Genomic DNA, 24403 nt, shown 5'->3' with positions numbered 1-24403 from the left:
CCGTGGGGGGGACGGACGGACTCAGAGTGGCTAACATAGACAATAATTCGATGCCACAAATCAATAACACAGTATAAAACCGTAAATACATACAAAGTTAAAACAATAGCCATTAATTATAACCAAATTATCATAACAGTCATTAAATTAAAACAATACTCAGTCCACAAACCCATTGATAGAACAATAAAACCGTATCCTTTGGTCACATCCCGCCTCGACTACTGCAACGCTCTCTACGTGGGGCTGCCCTTGAAGACGGCCCGGAAGCTTCAGCTAGTCCAACGCGCGGCAGCCATGGTGTTAACGGGAGCAGGACGCAGAGAGCATACAACGCCCCTGCTGTCCCAGCTCCACTGGCTGCCGATTCGCTACCGGGCCCAATTTAAGGTGCTGGTGTTATCCTACAAAGCCCTAAACGGTTCCGGCCCAAAATACCTTGAGTACCGCATCTCGGCCTACGAGCCCACGAGGGCCTTGAGATCATCCGGGGAGGCCCTTCTCTCGGTCCCGCCTGCCTCACAGGCACGTCTGGCGGGGACGAGAGAGCGGGCCTTCTCGGTGGTGGCCCCCCGGCTGTGGAACACCCTCCCTGTTGAAGTTAGACAGGCGCCCTCCTTGATGGCCTTTCGTAGGGGCCTGAAAACATGGCTCTTCGAGCAGGCCTTCAATTGAGAGTATCTTGAACGACTCTGGAATGGACTAGGACTATGAATTTTGGCTATGACCCCAGGACTTGACGAAGCGGATTTTTAGGATAAGTATATGTCATGTTGTATTGTCTGGTTCGTATTGTCTTGATTTATTGTACACTGTCCTTTTTTGTTACTGTTCACCGCCCCGAGTCGCCCTCGGGCTGAGAGGGGCGGTCAATAAATGCAAAAAATAAATAAATAATAAATAATAATATATCGTCTTGCCTATCAATTTCTAATCAAAGTGCTGCTTTATGTTTATTGTCTGAAAGCCTGGTCCCAAAACCAAGATTTTAATTTCTTCCTGAACGCCAGGAGGGATGGGGTTGATCGTATTTCATTTGGAAGAGCATTCCACAGGCGGGGGGCCACAGCTAAGAAGGTCCTGTCTCTCGTCCCCGCCAGCCGCATTTGCAATGTTGGTGGGAGCGAGAACAGAGCCTCCCCGGATGATCTTAATTTACGAGGTGGGATGAAGAGGCAGATGCGTTCGGACAAGGATGTGGGACAAGGCCTGGTCCCACATCCATGTTTTTAACTTCCTTCTGAAAGAGGAACCATATAGAGCTTTATAGGTCAAAAACAGAACTTTGAAATGAGCTCGGAAGTGGTCAGGCAGCCAGTGGAACTGACACAACAAGGGGGTGGTATGTTAGTAATCTGACTGCTGCCCGTTGGACTAACTGCAGTTTCCAAACCGTCTTCAAAGGCAGCCCCATGTAGAGTGCATTGCAGTAATCTATTTGGGGTGTGATCAGAGCATGGATGACCGTAGCCAGATCAGACTTTATATACCGTCTTATCTCCCCGAGGGGACTCAGAGCGGTTTCCAAGTAACATCATCAATACATACAAAGAAAACAGCATAAACATAAAATTAACAAGACAATATAAGCATTAAAATCACAACAGGGAGTTGTGTTGTTGCCTACAACTCCCAGAAATCCCAGCCAGTTTACCAGCCATTAGGATTTGAAGGCCAAAACATCTGGGGACCTACAGGTTGAGAACCACCGCACTAGAGTCATTTAGGAAGCCATGGTTTTTCATTTGTAGCTTTCCTACTCTATGCGCTTTGCATATATTTCCCATAGAAATGCAGATTTTGTGATGGGCTCATACCACATCTCAGCTACAATATGAACGCTCCATTTGGAAACTAAGCAGGATCAGGCATGGTTAGTATTTGGGTAGCAGACCTGCCAGGATCTCTAGGAATCATCTCTAGGAATCTTTCCAGAGGACCTCTGCTAGATATTATTGCATGTTCTGCTTGTTTTGAAGCACTTCGCCATTGTAAAAAATAATAATATTGGAATTGTTATGAAAAGTATGGGTAAAAACTGAGCGGGTCCAGCAGCTTTGTCCTTTTTTTTCTCATTGTAGGGCCAAAATCTTTGAAGATGTTCATCGTGTCATTCAGCCAAATGACATTATCAACCAAATTGCGTTTGACTTAGATGGCACAAGGTAAGCTTCTCCTTTTCTTTTTCTTTCAAGGTGATCCATATCGTTTGAAACAAGGCTGTTCTTCATACTGCTGGACTTATTTACTAGGGCTGGGCGGTTTCGTTTCGTTAATTCGTAATTCGTTAAAAATTCGTTATTTTTTTTGTTAACGAAGCGATAACGAACCATTCTGGAGCAACTTAAAAACGAAACGAATTTTTCAATTCATTTTGTAAATGCTTCGTATTTCGTTATGTATTCGTTTCGTTATTGGTTTGAGGTCGTTTCGTTATTATTTCCGCATGTCTGGGGCAAGTTTTATAGTTGTTTTTTGTTTAATTAGTGGAAAAAAAATATAATATCACACCAACAGTCAACAACAGAGGGAGAGGGAAGCTTCAGAAGTTTTTTTAGCGTATTGCGTGATCGCGTCCGCCATTAACGAATCGATTCGTTATTGTTTTGTTATTGTTTTGTAATTTTTTTACCATTTACGAAATTTCGTAAATATCGAACTTTTTTAAAGGAAAATTTCGGAATTCTTTTAAATATCGAAACGCCAAAAACCCCAAAAAACGAATCGATTTTAGAAACAAATTTTTCCGTTGTTACCCAGGCCTATTATTGACATCTGAACTGTAAAGGATTCCCCTGAAAAATCCTGAATTTTAAAGGAGCTGTCCAAGGTTCTGAATTTTGTCAAAAAGAAGTCTGCACCTTGAGCGATTCCTTTAAAGTCCAGGCTAGAACCCAGAGCCAATTCAGCGTGTCAGAAAGCTGATGATTACTTGGGTTCTATACTGAATTACTCCCTCCACACTCCCAATAGTCTTGCATTAATTTCCCTAGCAAGGAAGTCCTGCAACTACTCTTCTTTGCTATTTACTGTCGAACAATAATCTAGTTGCATTTTCTTTCAGCAATGATGCTCCAGACTGCCTGAAGTTCTTCTCCAAGTTTGAATCTGGGAATCTTCGCAAAGCCATCCAAGTGCGAGAGTAAGCAATGCAAATATCCCAGCAGCAAGGGTGGGGACAATGGGATATTTGTGTGGTGCCCTAGCTGGGTGGAAGAGAGGAAGCTTAGAGAGACCCCAGCCATCTGTATGGGAATTCAGGATAGGCACAAAGATGATGTATACCTGACCTTCATGACCCTGGGTTTTCCTGTCTCTGACCGCATCTTCTGTTGTACTTTACCAGAGGGTAGCAATGGGGCTCAGTGGCACAATGGGTTAAACACTAAGTTGCAGACATTTGTGGGATGTGGTGAGCTCCTGTTGTTAGCCCCAGCTTCTGCCAACCTAGCAGTTCGAAAACACGCAAATGTGAGTAGATCAATAGGTGCCACTTATTATTATTATTATTATTATTATTATTATTATTATTATTATTATTTCCGTCACTTTTACCTCGCCCTTCTCACCCCCAAGGGGGGACTCAGGGCGGCTTACAGAAAAAGGCACAATTCGATGCCTTGTCACATATACATACATATATAAAAACAATTAAGCAATTACAAATTAAAAATTAAATCATCAATACACAACAACACCATAAACACAGTAGTAGGCTAATCCTGAGCTCAGCGTTCGGAGTTCCGTAAATCCATTCCGTCTTGTCCAGTTCCAGCTCGTCACCAAGTCTTTCTTTAACTGCCAGAATGTCCAAATGCCTGGTCCCACATCCAGGTCTTCAACCTCTTCCTAAATGAAAGAAGGGACGTTGCCAATCTAATCTCCTCAGGGAGTGAGTTCCACAGGCGGGGGGCCACCACCGAGAAGGCCCTGCTCCTCGTCCCCGCCAATCTCACTTGTGATAGAGGCGGGGTCGAGAGCAGGGCCTCCCCAGAGGATCTTAGGTTCCGAGGTGGGACGTAGAGGGAGATCCGTTTGGATAGATACACTGGGCCGGAACCGTTTAGGGTTTTGTAGGTCAAAACCAGCACTTTGAATTGTGCTCGGGATTGGATCGGCAGCCAGTGGAGCTGACACAACAGGGGGGTGGTATGCTCTTTGTATGACGCTCCAGTGAGCAGTCTGGCTGCCTCCCGCTGGACCAGTTGGAGTTTCCGAGCAGTCTTCAAAGGCAACCCCACGTAGAGTGCGTTGCAGTAATCTATTCGGGATGTAACAAGAGCGTGGACCACCGTGGCGAAGTCCGACTTCCCAAGGTACGGGCGCAGCTGGCGCACAAGTTTTAGTTGTGCAAAAGCTCTTCCGGCACTTCAGCAGGAAGGCAATGGCACTCCATGCAGTCATGCTGGCCACAAGACCTAGGAGGCATCTATAGACAACGCCAGCTCTTAGGCTTAGAAATGGAGATGGGCACCACCCCTCAGAGTCAAACACAATTAGATTTAATGTCAAGGGGAAACCTTTACTTTTACCTAGCGATGGGGACCTTTCTGAAAGGCAGCAGAGCCAACAAGTGCTTGTGAATCTCCACCATGTTTACATCTCCTACAGTGTCTTTTAAGATAGCATTAGTAACTGTTGTAAATAAGTAGTATTGTGTTGCTGGAAATAAAGAAGAAGGAGAAGATAGCATTGCAGTGAAATTGCTGATGGCACCCCAGATCCAGATGCTGCCCTCAGATATCTTCCGCTGGGGTGCCAAAGATGCCAGGGAATGGTCAACCTCTCTTCCTGAGGTAACTAGTGGGAATCATAGTTTTATAGAGTGACAAAATGATGTATTTGTCCACTATTTGATGATATCCACTGGTGGAGAGCCGTCCAGTTTATATTGATAAAGAATAATTGGAAAGGGGAGCAGGTGCTTTGAAATTGACATTGACTCAAGGTCTGGCTGGTTGCTGCCTGTTGGTATCCTTTGTTGGCAGATGTTAGCTGGCCCTGATTGATTCTTGTCTGGAATTCTCCAGTTTTCTGAGTGTTGTTTTTTATTTACTATCCTGCTTTTAGAGTTTTTAATACCGGTAGCCAGATTTTGTTGATTTTCCTGGTTTCCTCATCTGTGTTGAAATTGTCCACATGCTTCTTGTGGATTTCAGTGGCTTCTCTGTGTAGTCTGACATGATGGTTGTTGGAGTGGTCGAGCATATCTGTGTTCTCAAATAATACGCTGTGTCCAGGATGGTTCATCAAGTTATCTGCTATGGCTCACTTTTCTGATTGAATTAGTCTGCAGTGCCTTTCGCGTTCCTGGAATCTGCCCCGAGTCCCTTCAGTATTATTATTATTATTATTATTATTATTATTATTATTACTATTATTATTTGAAATACCACAAGATGAGTCCACAGCAGACACTCTGTTGACTGTTGTATTGGATCACACGTCGGACACTTCCCAAGTGTCTAGGACTGTGTAACGTATGTGCGAATAATGCGTGCAGATCCCAGGAAGGTGGCCTTTTGCAGCTGGCAGATGGTAATCCTGTGAGTGCTGATTGTGTTTAAGTGCAGGCCAAGGTCTTTAGGCACTGCACCCAGTGTGCCAATCACCACTGGGACCACATTGACTGGCTTGTGCCAGAGTCTTTGCAGTTTGATCTTTAAATCCTTATAATCATCTTTTCCAGTTTTTTCCAGAATTTGGAAAGGACTATGGTAATGCTGAATGGACTTATGGATTTTAGAACTCGGTGAACGTTGGCCACTAGATTGGCTTTTTAGTTGTTATTGTATTAATTGATTGATTTAACTATTGTGGTTATTGTTGTTATGTATTTTATCTGTTGAATTGTTGGCATCGAATTGTGCCTGTTGTAAGCCGCCCTGAGTCCCCCCTCGGGGGTTGAGAAGGGCGGGGTAGAAGTGCCCGAAATAAATAAATTTCTCTTCAATCCAGCTGTCACCTGGGATTGCAACATCGACAATCCATACTTTGTTTTTTAGCATGATCGTGAGGTCAGGAGTATTGTGCTCCAAAACTCTGTCTGTCTGAATCTGGAAGTCCCAGAGTAGCTTTACGAGTTCATTTTCTGTAACTTTTATTTTTTGTATTATTATTATTATTATTATTATTATTATTATTATTATTATTGACACAAAAGCACAGTATGTCACAGCAAACGAGATCTTTATGCTGGATTTCGTATCACAAATTCACAAGTTGAACACTTCCCAAGCGTCTAGGACTGTGTGATGTATTTTCGAATGATGAGCGCAGATCCAATTAAGGTGGCCTTTTGCAGCTGACAGATCCAGATTTTGTCGATGATGATGATGATGATGATGATTGATTCGTGTTTGGACAATGCAGCATTTGGTGGTCCCTCTGTAGACTTATCCACAGCTTTATGATATACAGTAGACACCTGCAGAGATGAGAGGATCCCTCTTGTCCTTTGCTGAATGTAGCATTTCTTGGATTTCCTTAGCGGGTCTGTAGATCGTTTGTAGGTTGTGTTTCTTCATCAGCTTCCCTGTGTGGTCAGTGGTTCCTTTGATGTATGGCAAGAACCCTTTCCCTCTGGGTGGATCTTTGACTTGACTCTCATGGCTTGTTCTTGGTCTTGCAGCTCTTCTGATGTTTGTGGTGGAGTATCCATTGGTCTGTAGAACCTGGTTTAGGTGGTTCCGTTCACCTTGGAAGAGGTGATGTTCATAGATTCTTTTTGCATGGTCTGACAAGGCTTTAATTGTGCTTCTTTTTTCACTTGGGTGATGGCTGGGTGTAGGTTTTCAGAAAACAGTGTGTGTAGTGTAAACTGTGTGGTTCAATTGTTGATCTATCCGTGTGTGTAGGTTTTCTGTAAACTGTGTTGCAGATGACTAGGACATCTAGAAACTGCAGTTTTCCTTCAACAGCACAACAATAATAATGTATTGTCGAAGGCTTTCATGGCTGGAATCACTAGGTTCTTGTGGGTTTTTTCGGGCTATAGAGCCATGTTCTAGAGGCATTTCTCCTGACGTTTCACTACCTCTGAGGATGCTTGCCATAGATGCAGGCGAAATGTCAGGAGAAATGCCTCTAGAACATGGCTCTATAGCCCGAAAAAACCCACAAGAACCTAACAATAATAATATTTTTAAAAACCCAAGGCTGGTGTCAGTGGTCTTGCAGTATGTTTCTGGACTGAATCTCCCACGAGCCATCGTTATTAGCTGTGCTGGTGAGTCAATCTGATAACATCTGGAGGACCGTAATTGTCTACCCTCGACTTAAATGGTAATAATCTTGTTTTGCCAATATAGTGTAATAATGATTTGAGTGTTAGACAAAGACCCTGGGAAATCAGCATTCACATCTCTGTTCAACCGTGGAAACCCGCTGGATAATCTTGGACATGTCACAGTCGCACAACCTCCGAAGAACGCAATGTCAAACAGCTGTGGACAAGTCTCCAGAGGGACCACCAAACGCAGCTTTGCCCAGACACGCATCAAGGAACATGAAAGGCACTGCAGACTCCTTCAGCCAGAGAAGTCAGCCATAGCAGAGCCCCTGATGAACCATCCTGGACACAGCATATTATTATTGGAGAACACAGAAATGCTGGACCACACCAACAACCACCATGTCAGGCTACACAGAGAAGCCACTGAAATACACAAGAGGCATGTGGACAATTTCAACAGAAAGGAAGAGACCATGAAAATGAACAAAATCTGGCTACCAGTATTAAAAAACTCTAAAATTATAACAGCTAAACAGAGAGGAAAAAAACAGGCACAGATTAACACCTCCCAGCAACAGATTTTCCCAGGCTCAGCCAGGCCTTCAAATGCTAATGAAGGTGATCAGCTAAACATTCACACCTAGCTCCAGCAGAGAGCTCTTGGCCCCACCCCAGCCATTCCACAGATATATAAACCCATTTTCCTAGTTCCAACAGACCTCACAACCTCTGAGGATGTTTGCCATAGATGCAGGCGAAACGTCAGGAGAAAATGCCTCTAGAACATGGCTCTATAGCCCAAAAAAACCCACAAGAACCTAGCAATGTCAAACCCTCTCTGAACAAAGCTCTCCAAGAAAACCCCATGATGGGATTGCTGTAAGTGAGAGAATACTTGAAGGCACGCAATAAATGTTGTTTAAATTTGTGACTGTGCATATATCGATGAGCATATATCATTTTTCTTGTTCCCTTTTGCCCAAGATCAGCCAATGAGTTCCAGTTCAAAATCGTAAAACGATTCGATCTCCCCGTCCAGCACTCTGACTGCGACACTAACACTGGCAACTAATGTCACCAAGGAGTCTTTGGAGGAAACCTGAATAACTTAATGTGCTATAAAACCAAGATCAATCTGTTGTGTATGTAGGCTGCAAGAGATCAGAGAAGAAACAACATTTGTTTTGCTTTGTGTCCTGTTCAAACACCAAAATGATTCCCAGGCCTCTGATCAAGGATACTACAGATGAGAAAGCCACAGATCTTTGTCCTTTGAAAAATTAATATATTAGCTGTGATTATGTAATTTTATATTTCACACTACAAAGGGATTCATTTTTAAACAAAGTCTTCATTCATAATTAGTGTTGTTTTTTTCCGAGACAGAAATGGCAAAAGAAAGAAATCACTCAATTACCCTTACTTAATCATTCGTCCATAAAATTAGCTTAAAAGCATGAATGAAAAGGAAACAGAAGATGGTTATAATAACAACAACTACCCCACAATCAGAAAATTACATTAAGAAAAAGATATCAGGAATAATGAGAATATATATCAGCAGGAATAGTATTGTCATGCGTATTTTATTCAATAGGATCAGCAGCAAAGAGAGCACAGAACAATACACACACACACACACACACTAGCCGTCCTGTGCTCACACTACCCTGCCACGCGTTGCTGTGGCCCACATGGGGGTTCTGTGTGGGAGGTTTGGCCTAATTCTATCATTGGTGGGGTTCAGAATGCTCTTTGATTGTAGGTGAACTATAAATCCCAACAACTACAACTCCCAAATGTCAAGATTCTATTTCCCCCAAACTCCACCAGTGTTCATATTTGGGCATATTGAATATTCATGTAGAGTTTGGTCCAGATCTATCATTGTCTGAGTCCAGAGTGATCTCTGGATGTAGGTGAACTACAACTCCCAAACTCAAGGACACTGCCCACCAAACCCTTCCAGTATTTTCTCTTGGTCATGGGAGAACTTTGTGCCAAGTTTGGTTCAATTCCATCGTTGGTGGGGTTCAGAATGCTCTTTGATTGTAGGTGAACTATAAATCCTAGCAACTACAACTCCCAAATATCAAGATTCTATTTCCCCCAAACTCCACCAGTGTCCACATTTGGGCATATTGAGTATCCGTGTAGAGTTTGGTCCAGATCCATCATTGTCTGAGTCCAGAGTGATCTCTGGATGTAGGTGAACTACAAATCCCAAACTCAAGGACACAGCCCACCAAACCCTTCTAGGGTTTTCTATTGGTCATGGGAGAACTTTGTGCCAAGTTTGGTTCAATTCCATCGTTGGTGGAGTTCAGAATGCTCTTTGATTTTAGGTGAACTATAAATCCCAGCAACAACAACTCCCAAATGACAAAATCATTTTTTTAGTGAAGGGAATACATTGGGTTGTTAGGTGCCTTGTGTCCAAATTTGGTGTCAATTCGTCCAGTGGTTTTTGAGTTCTGTTAATCCCACAAATGAACATTACGTTTTTATTTATATAAATACACACACACACACACACATTTAAGTTTACACTCTGAGTCAACAACAAAACTTTATTACGGCCACTGACCAGCACAAAGCGGGATCTCTGAGTCAAACATGGTTCAGGAATCCCAAGCTAAAGAACATAAATATTGAACTGCGGAGCGAGAGGAATTATTTACCTATTGCAGCATCCAGATGCCACTGAAAAGGCCACAAGGCAGCCATCCACACTGCAGCAGAAATAATAATAATAATAATAATAATAATAATAATAATAAATTATTAACCTGCTGCACCACTGCAACAGTCCCAGATGCTTGGGAAGTATTCAACTTGTGATTTTGTGATATGAAATCCAGCATATATATCTTGTTCCCTGTGACATACTGTGTTTTTGTGTCAGAATAATAATAATAATAATAATAATAATAATAATAATAAAGCAGGGTATAAATAAATCTATATAAATAAAAATGTAATGTCAGTTTGTGGGATTAACAAAACTCAAAAGCCACTGGATGAATTGACACCAATTTGGACACAAGACACCTATCACGTCAATGAGTGACCATCACTCATAAAATCACAGCTGAATAGACTTTTAAAGCCAAAAAACAAAAAATACATTACAACTCATACACAAAACCACATATGTAAACAAACACACATATACACAAATATATACACATATATATGCACACACAAAACACATATACACAGAAAGGGAGAAGGAAGGAAGGAAAGGAGAGAAGGAAGGAGAGAAAGAGGGAAAGAAGGAGGGAATGAGAGAAGGAAGGAAAGAGAGAAAGGGAGAGAAGGAAGGAAGGAGAGAAGGAAATAAAAAAGTGAAAGGAAGGAAAGAGAGAGGAAAGGAAGGAAGGAGGGAAGGAATGAAAGAGACAAGATGGAATCAAACAGCAAAGGAAGCGAGGAAAGAAACAGGTAGAGAAGGAAGAAAGAAGAAGGGAAAGAAAAAGAGCGAAGGAAGGAAAGATGGAGGGAAGGAAGGAGAGAAAGAAAAAGAGAGAGAAAGAGAGGGAGGGAAGGTTGGCCACAGCAACGCGTGGCAGGCACAGCTAGTATAATAATAATAATATAATACAACAACAACAACAACAAAATACGATGGTGATCGGCACACAGTGCCTAAAGACCTTGACCTGCACTTAAACACAATCAGCACTGACAAAAATACCATCTGTCAGCTGCAAAAGGTCACCCTACTCAGATCCTAGACATTGGGAAATGACTGACGTGTGATCCAATACAACAACCGGCATAGTGATCTTGTTTGCTGTTTACTAATCTTGTTGTGTTTGAAATAATAACAACAATAATAATACCTTATTTGTATTCCACCCTATCTCCCTGAGGGGACTCGGGGCAGATTCCAGCGTGTAGACATATACAGACACAAGTCAAACATTCAATGCCTCAAAAAAATTAAACACAGATAACGGTAAATGCTTCCTTTTCATCTCTGGCTCTGCGGGTGGTGCTCATCTTCATTGTCCATAGACACCTGTGTTGTCCATAGACACCTCCTAGGTCATGTGGCCGGCATGACTCCATGGAGTGCCATTTACCTTCCCACCGGGGTGATACGTATTGACCTACTCACATTTGCATGTTTTTGAACTGCTATATTGGCAGGAGCTGGGGCTAACAGCAGGAGCTCACTGCATTCTGCAGATTCAAATCGCCAACCTTGTAGTCAGCAAGTTCAGCAGCTCAATGGTTTAACCTGCTGCACCACCATGCACCACTTTAATTGCCATAGTTCAATGCTACAGATTCATGGGAATTTTAGTAGGTCTTCAGCCTTCTCCGCCAAAAACTACAACTCCCTAGATTCCATGGAGAAATATGGGCAATTTATTGTTAAATCTAAAAGATATAGGACTATTGTCCCATGTCTAGCATGGCAACCATATTTAGTAGTATAGGACTGGATAAACATGGCTGGATTTACTTCCAAGAGTAAAGTACTCAAAGTCTTTGTTTAGATTTGGGTTTTCCCTACATCTAAATCTTACCAGTTTCAAGTTCTTGCTATCCCAAATATGATGGGATTTCTAGATTTAGAGTAAATTCTTGTTTACTCCTAGTGCCCATTGCCACCTTCACCAGGGACCTGTGGCCATGTGCTCCCACCACTTAGCGATTAGACTCTTGCTAACGTTGTGTTACTACTGTGCTTTGATGCCTAGGTATGAGTATGACTTGATCCTTAACCCCGATATCAACTGCTCCCAGCACCATCAATGGTTCTACTTTGAAGTCAGTGCCATGAAAACTGCCACTCCGTACCGCTTCAACATCATCAACTGTGACAAGCCTAACAGCCAGTTTAATTTTGGTAAGAGACACTTGCTATGTGCATTTGTGTATGGCCATCTCTAGATCATGATGCTGGATGCAGTCTGAAATGCCATTTATTTGTTTATTTATTTATTTACAGTATTTATATCCCATCCTTCTCACTCTGAAGGTTACTCAGAGTCGATCACAGAACACATATACAGCAAACATTCATTGCCAATTACACAAAGACAAGACATACAAGTGTACATAGATAGAGGTGTATATAGGCGTTTTCTCCATCTTCGGCATCTTGGAGGCTGTGCTCCCCGGGGTGTGCTGTCGCTTCCTCTTCTCTGTCAGAGTTTTGGTTCGTAAACATCCTCCTTTTGAATTTTTTTTTCATATCAGGAGCAACTTGAGAAACTGCAAGTTGCTTCTGGTGCAAGAGAATTGGCCGTCTGCAAGGACGTTGCCCAGGGGACGCCAGGATGTTTTGATGTTTTACTATCCTTGTGGGAGGCTTCTCTTATGTCCCTGCATGAGGAGCTGGAGCTGATAGAGGGAGCTCATCCGTGCTCTCCCTGGATTCGAACCTGAGACCTGTCAGTCTTCATTCCTGCTGGCACAAGGGTTTAACCCACTGCGCCGCCGCCGGCTCCTTTTGATTGAATCACCAGCATTTTCTGGCATTTCTTTATGGGTGCCTAAATACCTCCCCACTTTTTTAAAATGGTACCTGTTTATCTACTCACAATTGCTGTTTTTGATCTGCCAGGTTCGCAGGAGCTGAGCCAAAGGCCAGGAGCTCACCCTGACCCAGACTGCCAACCTTCCGATTAGGAAGATTTACTGCAGCTGGCGGTTAACCCGTTGTGCTAAAGCCCAGCCCTATACAACATACAATATGATGCTTGATTCTGTCTTTCCCATCCTATTCCTGGTCAACAAATTAGCCAGTCTTTTCCACATCATCACTCAGGGCCCTTCCAGACAGGCCCTTCATCCCAGGAACTGATCCCAGGTTTTCCACTTTAAACTGGATTATATGAGTCCACACTGCCAGATAATCTGGGGTAAAGGGCCTGTCTGGAGTTCCATAGCAGTATATCTTCCTTTCACTTCTAGGCCACATGAACTACCCACTTACCCACATATGGCTTTGAAATCCACTAGGATGAGTAAACCAGCTACAAAATCTTCTCTTCATTCTTTTGCTCACAACATCACAAAAGAAGAGAATGGAAATGTAAACTTGGCAATGGAAAGGTCCATTTATGGAGTTGGATAAATGACACTGTGTAACATCATACTGGCAATGAAGATCCACGTCGTTAAAGCAGTGGTATTCCCTGTAGCAACCTATGGATGTGGGAGCAAGACCACAAGGAAAGCTGAGCAAAGGGAGAGAGACACTTTTGCATATTCCAGAAAATAAAGCCTGACTGCTCACTGGAGCAAAGGATATTAGAGGAAAAGATGAAGTACTTTGGCCATGTAACAGGAAGACAGGAAAGTTTGGAGAAGACAACAGTGCTGGGGGAAATTGAAGGAAAAAGGAAGAGGGGCCAACCAAGGGCAAGATGGATGGATGGCATCCTTGAAGTGACTGGCTTGACTTTGAAGGAGCTGGGGGTGGTGACGGCTGACAGGGAGCTCTGGTGTGGGCTGGTCCTTGAGGTCACAAAGAGTCGGAAGCGACTGAACGAATAAACAGCAACAAAACCAAAATATGGAACATTTTCTCTTCCTGGTTTGAAAGTGTCATTTCCTGTTTAAGTGTGCAATCCTTACTTTGAAAGCAGTTGTTCTCCTCCAGAAACTTTGTTTTTGTGGCTGTCTCAAGCTAGGTTGAATTGCTCGAAACCTGATGAGATATTCATTGAAAAACTATAGCAAAATATGCTGCATTTTGTCCCACAACAACAAAGTCTTTGCTGTTTAATAAACTTTTTCCGTGTTTCTATGATGGACCCAATTAGGAAATGACATTTATGGCCCAGGAACATAGTGTAATTATTAGGCCTGGGTAACAACGGAAAAATTTGTTTCTAAAATCGATTCGTTTTTTGGGGGTTTTTGCGTTTCGTTATTTAAAATAATTACAAAATTTTCCTTTTAAAAAGTTCGATGTTTACGAAATTTCGTAAATGTGGAAAAAAATACAAAACATTAACGAATCGATTTCCGAAACAATAACTAATCGATTCGTTAATGGCGGGTGCGACCGCGAAATACGCTAAAAAACCTCCAAAAACTTCTGAAGCTTCCCTCTCCCTCTGTTGTTGACTGTTGGTGTGATATTATAATTTTTTTTCACTAATTAAACCATAAAACTGGCCCAGACATGCGGAAATAATAACGAAACGACCTCAGAACAATAACGAAACGAATACAATAACGAAATACGAAGCATTTACAAAACGTGTTTAAAAATTCGTTTTTTTAAAAAAAATTGCTCCAGAATGGTTCGTTATCATTTTGTAATTGAAAAAATTAACGAATGATTAACGAATTACGAATTAATGAAACGAAACCGCCCAGCCCTAGTAATTATTTGTGGCTGGGATGGAAGACACGGATGGATGAGCTATGAAGGCTCCTGTTGACTGACTTAGGGGAACAACTGGTGATTCATTGTCATGTACATAATCTCATCTGATTGTACTTTTAAAGGTAATATGAGCAAAATCAATATGCACCAGATGGAGATTTACGGCTTTGTGTGCTCCACAAAGAACCAAATTCTGTTGCTCTGCTTTTATTGCCTTTCCCTTTCCTGAAAATTCAAGGCCAGTGGAGATGGGCCTGGTTGGTTTAGCCTGAAAATCTGCAGACCTTTCCTTAAAACAGTTCCAAGACAATACGCTCGTCCTGCTTCATTCTCCTCCTGCTTTTCGTGCATGTTTTATCCGGTCAACAAGCTTTAATTTCAATTGCAATTTTATTCTCAATGCGGGAGAGAAGGCGGGATATTAAACAAAGTAAATAAATAAATACATTTCTTCTGCCTTTTGGGGTTGATTTTTTGGAAAATGGCAATCAATCTCCATAACCTTTTGGAGATTTTATGCTCTTTGGAAAGGCATGGCCTTGTTAGAAGTCACAACCTTTTGAAAAATGAGTTAAACATGAGCCAACAATGTGATGTGGCGGCAAAAAAAGCCAATGGGATTTTGGCCTGCATCAAGAGGAGCATAGTGTCTGGATCTAAGGAAGTAATGCTACCCCTCTATTCTGCTTTGGTTAGACCACATCTGGAATATTGTGTCCAATTCTGGGCACCACAATTCAAGAGAGATCTTGACAAGCTGGAATGTGTCCAGAGAAAGAGGGCGACTAAAATGATCAAGGGTCTGGAGAACAAGCCCTATGAGGAGCGGCTTAAGGAGCTGGGCATGTTTAGCCTGAAGAAGAGAAGGCTGAGAGGAGATATGATAGCCGTGTATCAATATGTGAGAGGAGGCCACAGGGAGGAGGAGGGAGCAAGCTTGTTTTCTGCTTCCCTGGAGACTAGGACGCAATGGAACAATGGCTTCAAACTACAAGAGAGGAGATTCCATCTGAACATGAGGAAGAACTTCCTGACTGTGAGAGCCGTTCAGCAGTGGAACTCTCTGCCCCGGAGGGAGTGTGGTGGAGGCTCCTTCTTTGGAAGCTTTGAAGCAGAGGCTGGATGGCCATCTGTCGGGGTGATTTGAATGCAATATTCCTGCTTCTTGGCAGAATGGGGTTGGACTGGATGGCCCAAGAGGTCTCTTCCAACTCTTTGATTTTAGGATTCTATGATTCTATGATTCTATGAAAGGAAGCCACAGGGAGGAGGAGGGAGCAAGCTTGTTTTCTGCTTCCCTGGAGACTAGGACGCAATGGAGCAATGGCTTCAAACTACAAGAGAGGAGATTCCATCTGAACATGAGGAAGAACTTCCTGACTGTGAGAGCCGTTCAGCAGTGGAACTCTCTGCCCCGGAGGGAGTGTGGTGGAGGCTCCTTCTTTGGAAGCTTTGAAGCAGAGGCTGGATGGCCATCTGTCAGGGGTGATTTGAATGCAATATTCCTGCTTCTTGGCAGAATGGGGTTGGACTGGATGGCCCAGGAGGGCTCTTCCAACTCTTTGATTCTATGATTCTATGATTCTGTAATTCTATGAAAAATGATGCCATATCCTCTTGGTAAAAAATGCCATTCATGCAAGGCAATTAGATTTCTCAGCTGTTAAACTGATGCACCTAGGTCTTTGGATGTCTTTGAACTGTTAGGGACAAAGATATGCCAGTGCACAAACACACACACACACACATATAGCAGAGTTTCTCCCTTAAAATATATTTGCCTTTACATCATGCTCTCAAGGGTCAAAAACAAACAGACTTCTTTAAAAGTACTTCTACTCTTAATGCTGTATGCATTATAAAGTTGTTGCTGTTATGACATAATCAAGATTCTGCATATGATAATGCAACACAAAAAACATTGGGTTGTTGTAGGTATTTTCGGGCTATATGGCCATGTTCTAGAGGCATTCTCTCCTGACGTTTCGCCTGCATCTATGGCAAGCATCCTCAGAGGTTGTGAGGTCTGTTGGAAGTAGGAAAAGGGGTTTATATATCTGTGGAATGACCAGGGTGGGACAAAGGACTCTTGTCTGCTGGAGTGAAGTGTGAATGAGTTGTTGTAGTTTTTTCGGGCTGTATGGCCATGGTCTAGAGGCATTGTCTCCTGACGTTTCACCTGCATCTATGGCAAGCATCCTCAGAGGTAGTGAGGTCTGTTGGAACTAGGAAAAAAGGTTTATATATCTGTGAAATGACCAGGGTGGGACAAAGGACTCTTGTCTGCTGGAGCTAGGTGGGAATATGTTGTAGGTTTTTTCGGGCTATATGGTTATGGTCTAGAGGCATTCTCTTCTGATGTTTCGCCTGCATCTATGGCAAGCATCCTCAGAGGTAGTGAGCTCTGTTGGAACTAGGGAAAGGGGTTTATATATCTGTGGAATGATGACCAGGGTGGGACAAAGGACTCTTGTCTGATGGAGCAAGGTGGGAATGTTTCAACTGACCACCTTGATTAGCATTTGATTGGCTGGCAGTGCCTGGAGCAATCTTTTCCTGAGAGGTGATTAGATGTCCATGTTTGTTTCCTCTCTGTTGTTTAGCTGTTATAATTTTTGAGTCCTTTAATACTGGTATCCAGATTTTGTTCATGTTCATGGTTTCCTCCTTTCTGTTGACATTGTCCACATGCTTCTTGTGGATTTCAATGGCTTCTATGTGTAGTCCGACATGGTGGTTGTGAGAGTGGTCCAGCATTTTAACAATTTTGATTTTATTTTGGATGGAAAGGTATAAGGTTGGAAAAAAGGAAGCTGGAATGAGAGAAAAACCTGTGCGATCTTTCAATACTGAAGTCTTACCCACTCCTTGCCTGTTTTCCTGGAGGAAGAGGCTGGTTCTGGAAGGGATCACGGATGGCTTTCATGTTCCTGGCGTGTGCCTGGCTGCTTCACCTCGGTCTCTCTTCTGAGCCATCAAAGGAAGTCTCTCACTCGTAATATTTGTCAGTATAGCAGTGCAGTGCTTTGCCTTGAAACTTGCTTTAATCTGCCAGAAGTTTCTTCATGATTCTTTGATGGAAACTTTGAAATAAAGAATATTTTGAAATGATAAAGCCCCCCCCCCCACTTTTTTTTACACCGGTTAACAATTTGGGCTCACAACATATTGAAATTGTAGTTTTGTTACAGAGATGGGAATTTTGAATACGGAACCTGAACCTCTGTTGTGTTCCTTTCACCTCCCAGTTGCCAGGGAAAAAGTTGAAAGCATGGAGGAACAAAAATATGGAGGTGTGGCAGAGCAAGAAAAATATTGTTAACTAGCCATCCCCTGCCATGTGTTGCTGTGGCCCACATGGGGGTTCTGTGTGGGAGGTTTGCCCAATTCAATCGTTGGTGGGGTTCAGAATGCTCTGTAATGAACTATAAATCCCAGAACTATAAATCCCAACAACTACAACTCCCAAATGACAAAATCATTTTTTGAGTGAAGGACATACATTGGGTTGTTAGGTGTCTTGTGTCCAAATTTGGTGTCAATTCGTCCAGTGGTTTTTGAGTTATGTTAATCCCACAAACATGACATTTTTATTTAGATAGATGAATGTCTGCAATGACACTCTGAAGCCATTCATAATGTTGCAATGGCCATTTTCTTGAAAATGTGCATTCAATATTGATTGGTTTTATTGATTTTGACTGATTTTGTTGTATAAAGTGACTGTTTAATTGTTATAATTTCTGTATACATGTTTTATCAATTGTTTATGTTTATGCTGGCATCGAATTGTGCCTTTTGTAAGCCGCCCTGAGTCCCCGCTCGGGGGTTGAGAAGGGCGGGGTAGAAATGTGCGAAATAAATAAATAAATAAATAAACATGTGCCATCAAAGCTTGTTGTTGTTTATTTGTTCAGTTGCTTCCAACGCTTCATGACTTCATGGACCAGCCCACACCAGAGTTCCCTGTTGGCCGTGGCCACCCCCAGCTCCTTCAGGGTCAAGCCAGTCACTTCAAGGATGCCATCCATCCATCTTGCCCTTGGTTGGCCCCTCTTCCTTTTTCTTCCATTTTCCCTAGCATCATTGTCTTCTCTAAGCTTTCCTGTCTCCTCATGATGTGGCATTCAAAGGACTTCCGCTTTCCCTCTCGTCTCCTTCCCTCCAGTGAGCAGCCGGGCTTTCTTTCCTGGAGGATGGACTGGGTGGATCTTCTCACAGTCCAAGGCACTCTCAGCACTTTCCTCCAACACCACAGCTCCAAAGCGTCTCTCTCCCTTCGCTCAGCCTTCCCTAAGGTCCAGCTCTCACATCCTTAGGTTACTACGGGGAATATCATTGCTTTAACTATGTAAATCTTTGTTGCCAGTGTGATGTCTCGACTCTTCATTATTTTATCGTGATTGGTCATTGCTCTCGCCCAAGAAGTAGACATCTTCTCATTTCCTGGCTGCAGCCTGTGTCTACAGTAATTTTCGTGCCTAGAAACACAAAGTCTGCCACTGCCCCATGTTTTCTCCCTCTATTTCCAAATATCAATCTATCTGGTTGCCATCATCTTGTTTTGTTTTTTTTAAACTGCAACCCAGCTTTTGCACTTTCTTCTTTCACCTTGGGGGAAAGAAGGCTCCTCAGCTACTCCTTGCTTTCAGCTGTCAAAGAGCCGAAGCTCTAGGTGCTCTAACTGCCTCTTACAGGGAAAACCAACTGATCCCTAATCCATCTAAAACACAGACATGCGCCTTTCACCTTAAGAACAGACAAGCATCCCGAGCTCTGAGGATTATTACCTGGGAAGGAATCCCACTGGAGCATTGCAGCGCACCCAAATATCTGGGAGTCACTCTGGACCGTTCTCTGACCTACAAGAAGCACTGCCTGAACATCAAGCAAAACGTGGGCGCTAGAAACAATGTCATACGAAAACTGACTGGCACAACTTGGGGATCACAACCAGACACAGTGAAGACATCTGCCCTTGCGCTATGCTACTCTGCTGCTGAGTACGCATGCCCAGTGTGGAACACATCTCACCACGCTCAAACAGTGGATGTGGCTCTTAATGAGACATGCCGCATTACCACGGGGTGTCTGCGCCCTACACCACTGGAGACATTACACTGCTTAGCCGGTATTGCACCACCTGACATCCGCCGGGAAGTAGCAGCCAATAGTGAAAGGACCAAGGCAGAGACATCTCCAGCTCATCCCCTGTTTGGGTATCAGCCAGCACGTCCACGAGTTAAATCCAGACATAGTTTTCTTAGATCTACAGAGACACTCGCTGGAACACCTCAGCAAGCAAGAGTCCAAAAGTGGCAGGCTCAAACCCAGCACCTCAATCCGTGGGTGATACCAAATGAGAGACTCCCCCCTGGGCACACAGAAGACTGGGCGACTTGGAAGGCGCTGAACAGACTGCGCTCGGGCACCACGAGATGCAGAGCCAATCTTAAGAAATGGGGCCACAAAGGGGAGTCCACGCCATGCGAGTGCGGAGAAGAGCCAACCAGAGACCACTTACCAAGTTTGCAAACTTTGGTTTTTTTTATCTGTTTGTTTGTTTTGTTCTGTTAGAAATGTAATAAAATGTTCTGGTTGTGGATGACACGATAAATAAATAGCCGTCAAAGTGGTATCATCTGCATATCTAACGTTGTTAATGTTTAGTCCAGCAATTGTAACTCCTGCTTTGGAGCTACGCATTGTTTTATGACAACACAATGAGTTTCATAGGTTTTTTAAAAGACAATAAATACTCAGTTCCTTGCCAGTTCCTTCTTCTGAAATATAGCACACAGCACCCGATATTCCTTGGAAGTATTTCGGCCACCTTTTGAAAATATATAAGAGAAAAACATTCTGTATTTTCCTATTAAAGGGTCAGCAGAGCCAGGCTTAGCTTGCATTATAGCTCCAGAAAAGAGGGCAGATTACAACTGAGGTTAGAGAGGGCCAATTTGGAGGTGCCCGTGTTGTTGTTAACATATGAATTCTTTCACTGTCCAAATGTGCTGTTTGGTTGCCTTCCCATCTCCTCAGGGGGGAAGCCATGCTACCTTTCTCATTCTTCTCTGAACTCCTTCCTTGTTTCTAGGCATGCAGCCGGTCATGTACTCGGTGAAGGAAGCTCTTCAGGGCAGACCTCACTGGATTCGGGTGGGCTATGATATCTGCTATTACAAGTAAGTGTACGACACCTTTTTCCCAGAGAGTTGCTTTGACCTCCCTCCCTCCTCCTTCTGTTAATCGTGAGATTGCTTATTAACGTTCAGCGATCACTTTGTAACACCCACGCTCACACAATTCTTGAGGATTTAAAGTGCTTTACAGATGTTATCTTTCAAAACATTACAACCATCTCACTTGGCAAGGTTAAAGGGAAGGTATGGGATGCCTGAAGAATAGATGTAAAGGTATGAGGACTTGCAGAGAACTCCAAAATTACATTTTAGGCTCATTGGAAGCAGTAGGCCTGGGTAACAACGGAAAAATTTGTTTCTAAAATCGATTTGTATTTGGGGTTTTTTTTGTTTCGATATTTAAAATAATTACAAAATTTTCCTTTTAAAAAGTTCGATATTTACGAAATTTCGTGAATGGTAAAAAATTAACGAATCGATTTCCGAAACAATAACGAATCGATTCGTTAATGGCGGACGCGACCGCGAAATACGCTAAAAAACCTCCAAAACCTTCTGAAGCTTCCCTCTCCCTCTGTTGTTGACTGTTGGTGTGATATTATAATTTTTTTTCACTAATTAAACCATAAAAGTGGCCCAGACATGCGGAAATAATAACGAAACGACCTCAGAACAATAACGAAACGAATACAATATCGAAATACGAAGCATTTACAAAACGTTTTTGAAAATTCGTTTTTTTTAATGATTGCTCCAGAATGGTTCATTATCGTTTTGTAATTGGAAAAATTAACGAATTATTAACAAATTACGAATTAACGAAACGAAACCGCCCAGCCCTAGGAAGCAGCCATATCCTAATTCTGACTATACATTGAGCATCCTTGACTCCTCAATATTAAACAACTACTGGCCCATTCCCAATCTCCGTTTTTGGGCAAGGTTCTATAGAGCTGCGTTTCTCAATCTTCCTAATGCCACGACCCCTTAGGGGTCACCTCATGTTGTGGTGACCCCCAACCATAACATTATTTCTGTTGCTACTTCGTAACTGTAATTTTGCTACTGTTGTGAATCGTAAAGCAAATATCTGATATGCAGGATGTATTTTCATTCACTGGACCAAATTTGGCACAAATACCCAATACACCCAAATTTGAATACTGGTTTGGGGGGGGGGGATTGATTTTGTCATTTGAGAGTTGTAGTTGCTGGGATTCATAGTTCACCTACCAATCAAAGAGCATTCTGAACTACACCAAAGATGGAACTGAATCAAACTTGGCACGCAGAACTCCCATGACCAACAGAAAATACTAGAAGGGTTTGGTGGGCATTGACCTTGAGTTTTGGAGTTATAGTTTACCTACATCCAGAGAGCACTGTGGACCCAAACAGTGATGGGTCTGGACCAAACTTGGCAGGATACTCAATATGCCCAAATGTGAACACTGGTGGAATTTGGGGAAGATAAACATTGACACTTGTGAGTTGTAGTCACTGGGATTCACTGTTCACCTCCAATCAAAGAACCTCACAAATGACAGAATTGGAGCAAACTTCCCACACAGAACCCCCATGAGCAACAGAAAATACTTATCCAACTCCCTTCATCAGGGCAAGAAAACGTAATCAAAGTCCTCCTGACACAGAGCCATCCAGCCATAGATACAGATAGATATGATTCACACACACAGAGATATAGTATCACCGATTTGAAAAGGACCTTTAAAGAAAGACAATGATACGTTGCATGTTCCAGGGTGGGCAAACCAGGCACTCTCCACATCCACACTGGCAAAGAAACAACAAGAAATACTGTTTACTCACAAGCAGAAAGGAATTACATATATTAGAAACCAACACTTTCTCATTACTTTATTTTCCAGATCAACAGACTGGGCCACAGCAACACCTGGCAGGGGACAGCTAGTTACTAATAGTATTACAATATAATGGTATAATACAATATTGTGATATTTAATACCAATATTGTACTATGCTAATAATCTATATATATAAATTTGTTAGGGGCATCCAACGAGGAAACAAAACTCAAAACCCCCCCAACGAAACTTAACCAAAATTCCCATGCCCATAACACAACCCACAAGGTACAAACATATCTACTCAAAATGAAAAACAACACAACAACACACTCACAAAACGGCAAAACAACAAAACTCAAAAAAAACCCAACGAAACTTAACCAAAATCCCCGTGCCCATAACACAACCCACAAGGTACAAACATATCTACTCAAAATGAAAAACAACACAACAACACACTCACAAAACGGCAAAACAACAAAACTCAAAAATCCCCCAACGAAACTTAACCAAAATCCCCGTGCCCATAACACAACCCACAAGGTACAAACATATCTACTCAAAATGAAAAACAACACAACAACACACTCACAAAACGGCAAAACAACTGAGCATGCGCATTGGCGCCCAGCTGCAAGTTCCCTGGCGCGCGCACATGGCCTTCCGGCCAACGTTCCCTCTGCGGAAACCATTCCCACTCCAAGCCCCGCCGCGCCGCTTCCCGCACACACACACCCCCTGCCGCACACACACACGCAACCCCACGCTCCATCACTCCCCCCGCCGCCGCATACACACACGCAACCCCACGCTCCATCACTCCCCCCGCCGCCACACACACACACGCAACCCCACGCTCCATCACTCCCCCCACCGCCGCACACACACGCAACCCCACTCCCCCCGCCGCCGCGCACACACACGCAACCCCACGCTCCATCACTCCCCCCGCTGCCGCACACACACACGCAACCCCACGCTCCATCACTCCCCTGCCCCAATCTTACCTCCTTTTACTTCACGCCACCTCCAAACCCCACCTTCCCGCCCTGTCAAAATCTAGGAAAGACAGGAAGGAAGGAAAGAAGGAAGAAAGAGAAAGGGAGGTAAAGAAAAAGGGGGAAGGAAGGAAAGTTAGAGGAAGAAGAAAAGGAAAGAAAAGGAAAGATGGAAGGAAAGAAAAGAGAGACAGCAGAAGAGAAAGAAAAAGGGGGAAGGAAGGAAAGAGATAGAGAAAGAAGAGGAGAAGGAAAGATGGGAAGGAAGGAAGGAAGGAAGGAAGGAAGGAAGGAAGGAGGGAGGGAGGGAGTGAAAGAAGGAGAGAAAGAGGGAAGATTGGCCACAGCAACACGTGGCGGGTAAAGGTTGTTATTTTTATGATTATTATTATGATGCTATTGTTCCTCTGAGACCCTTTGAGGGGGAATGGGAGAGGTGTCAGGTCCCAGAGGCAATGCATTGCATTATTGTTATTGTTATGATGGTGGTGAAATAAAAGGAAATAAAAAGAGAAAGAAGGAAGCAAACAGGGAGGGAAGAAAGGCAAAGGAAGGAAGGGGGAGGGAATGAAGGAAAGAGAGAAGGATGAAACCAAGTAGTGAAAGAAGGAAAGAAAGAAAGAGGTAGAGAAGGAAGAAAGGAGAGAAAGGGGGAGGAAAAGGGGGAAGAAAGAGGTAGGTATCTCTCTTTCATAATAGTCCAGATATCTACCTCAACTTTGATAAGTTTTACTATAGGCCACAGCAACGCGTGGCAGGGCACAGCTAGTATAATATATTGTATGTATATATATATATATATATATATATATATATATATATATATATATATATATTGTAAG

The 24403-nt window shown here is 42.9% G+C and overlaps 1 protein-coding gene across 1 annotated transcript in view; it reads left to right on the top strand.

The window, feature by feature from the left end:
- The window catches only part of AGBL1 (AGBL carboxypeptidase 1), a 728548-nt gene that overhangs the window by 146156 nt on the left and 557989 nt on the right, over positions 1-24403 (top strand). The window contains exons 12-15 of the mRNA XM_067471459.1: positions 2082-2165; positions 3065-3142; positions 11947-12095; positions 20689-20776. Of these exons, the coding sequence (XP_067327560.1) occupies positions 2082-2165; positions 3065-3142; positions 11947-12095; positions 20689-20776 (399 nt within the window). The remainder of the gene's footprint in view (positions 1-2081; positions 2166-3064; positions 3143-11946; positions 12096-20688; positions 20777-24403) is intronic.

The sequence above is a fragment of the Anolis sagrei genome, chromosome 9 (assembly GCF_037176765.1).
Source record: "Anolis sagrei isolate rAnoSag1 chromosome 9, rAnoSag1.mat, whole genome shotgun sequence".
NCBI lineage: Eukaryota > Metazoa > Chordata > Lepidosauria > Squamata > Dactyloidae > Anolis > Anolis sagrei.
This window is presented reverse-complemented; position numbering and strand designations above follow the sequence as displayed.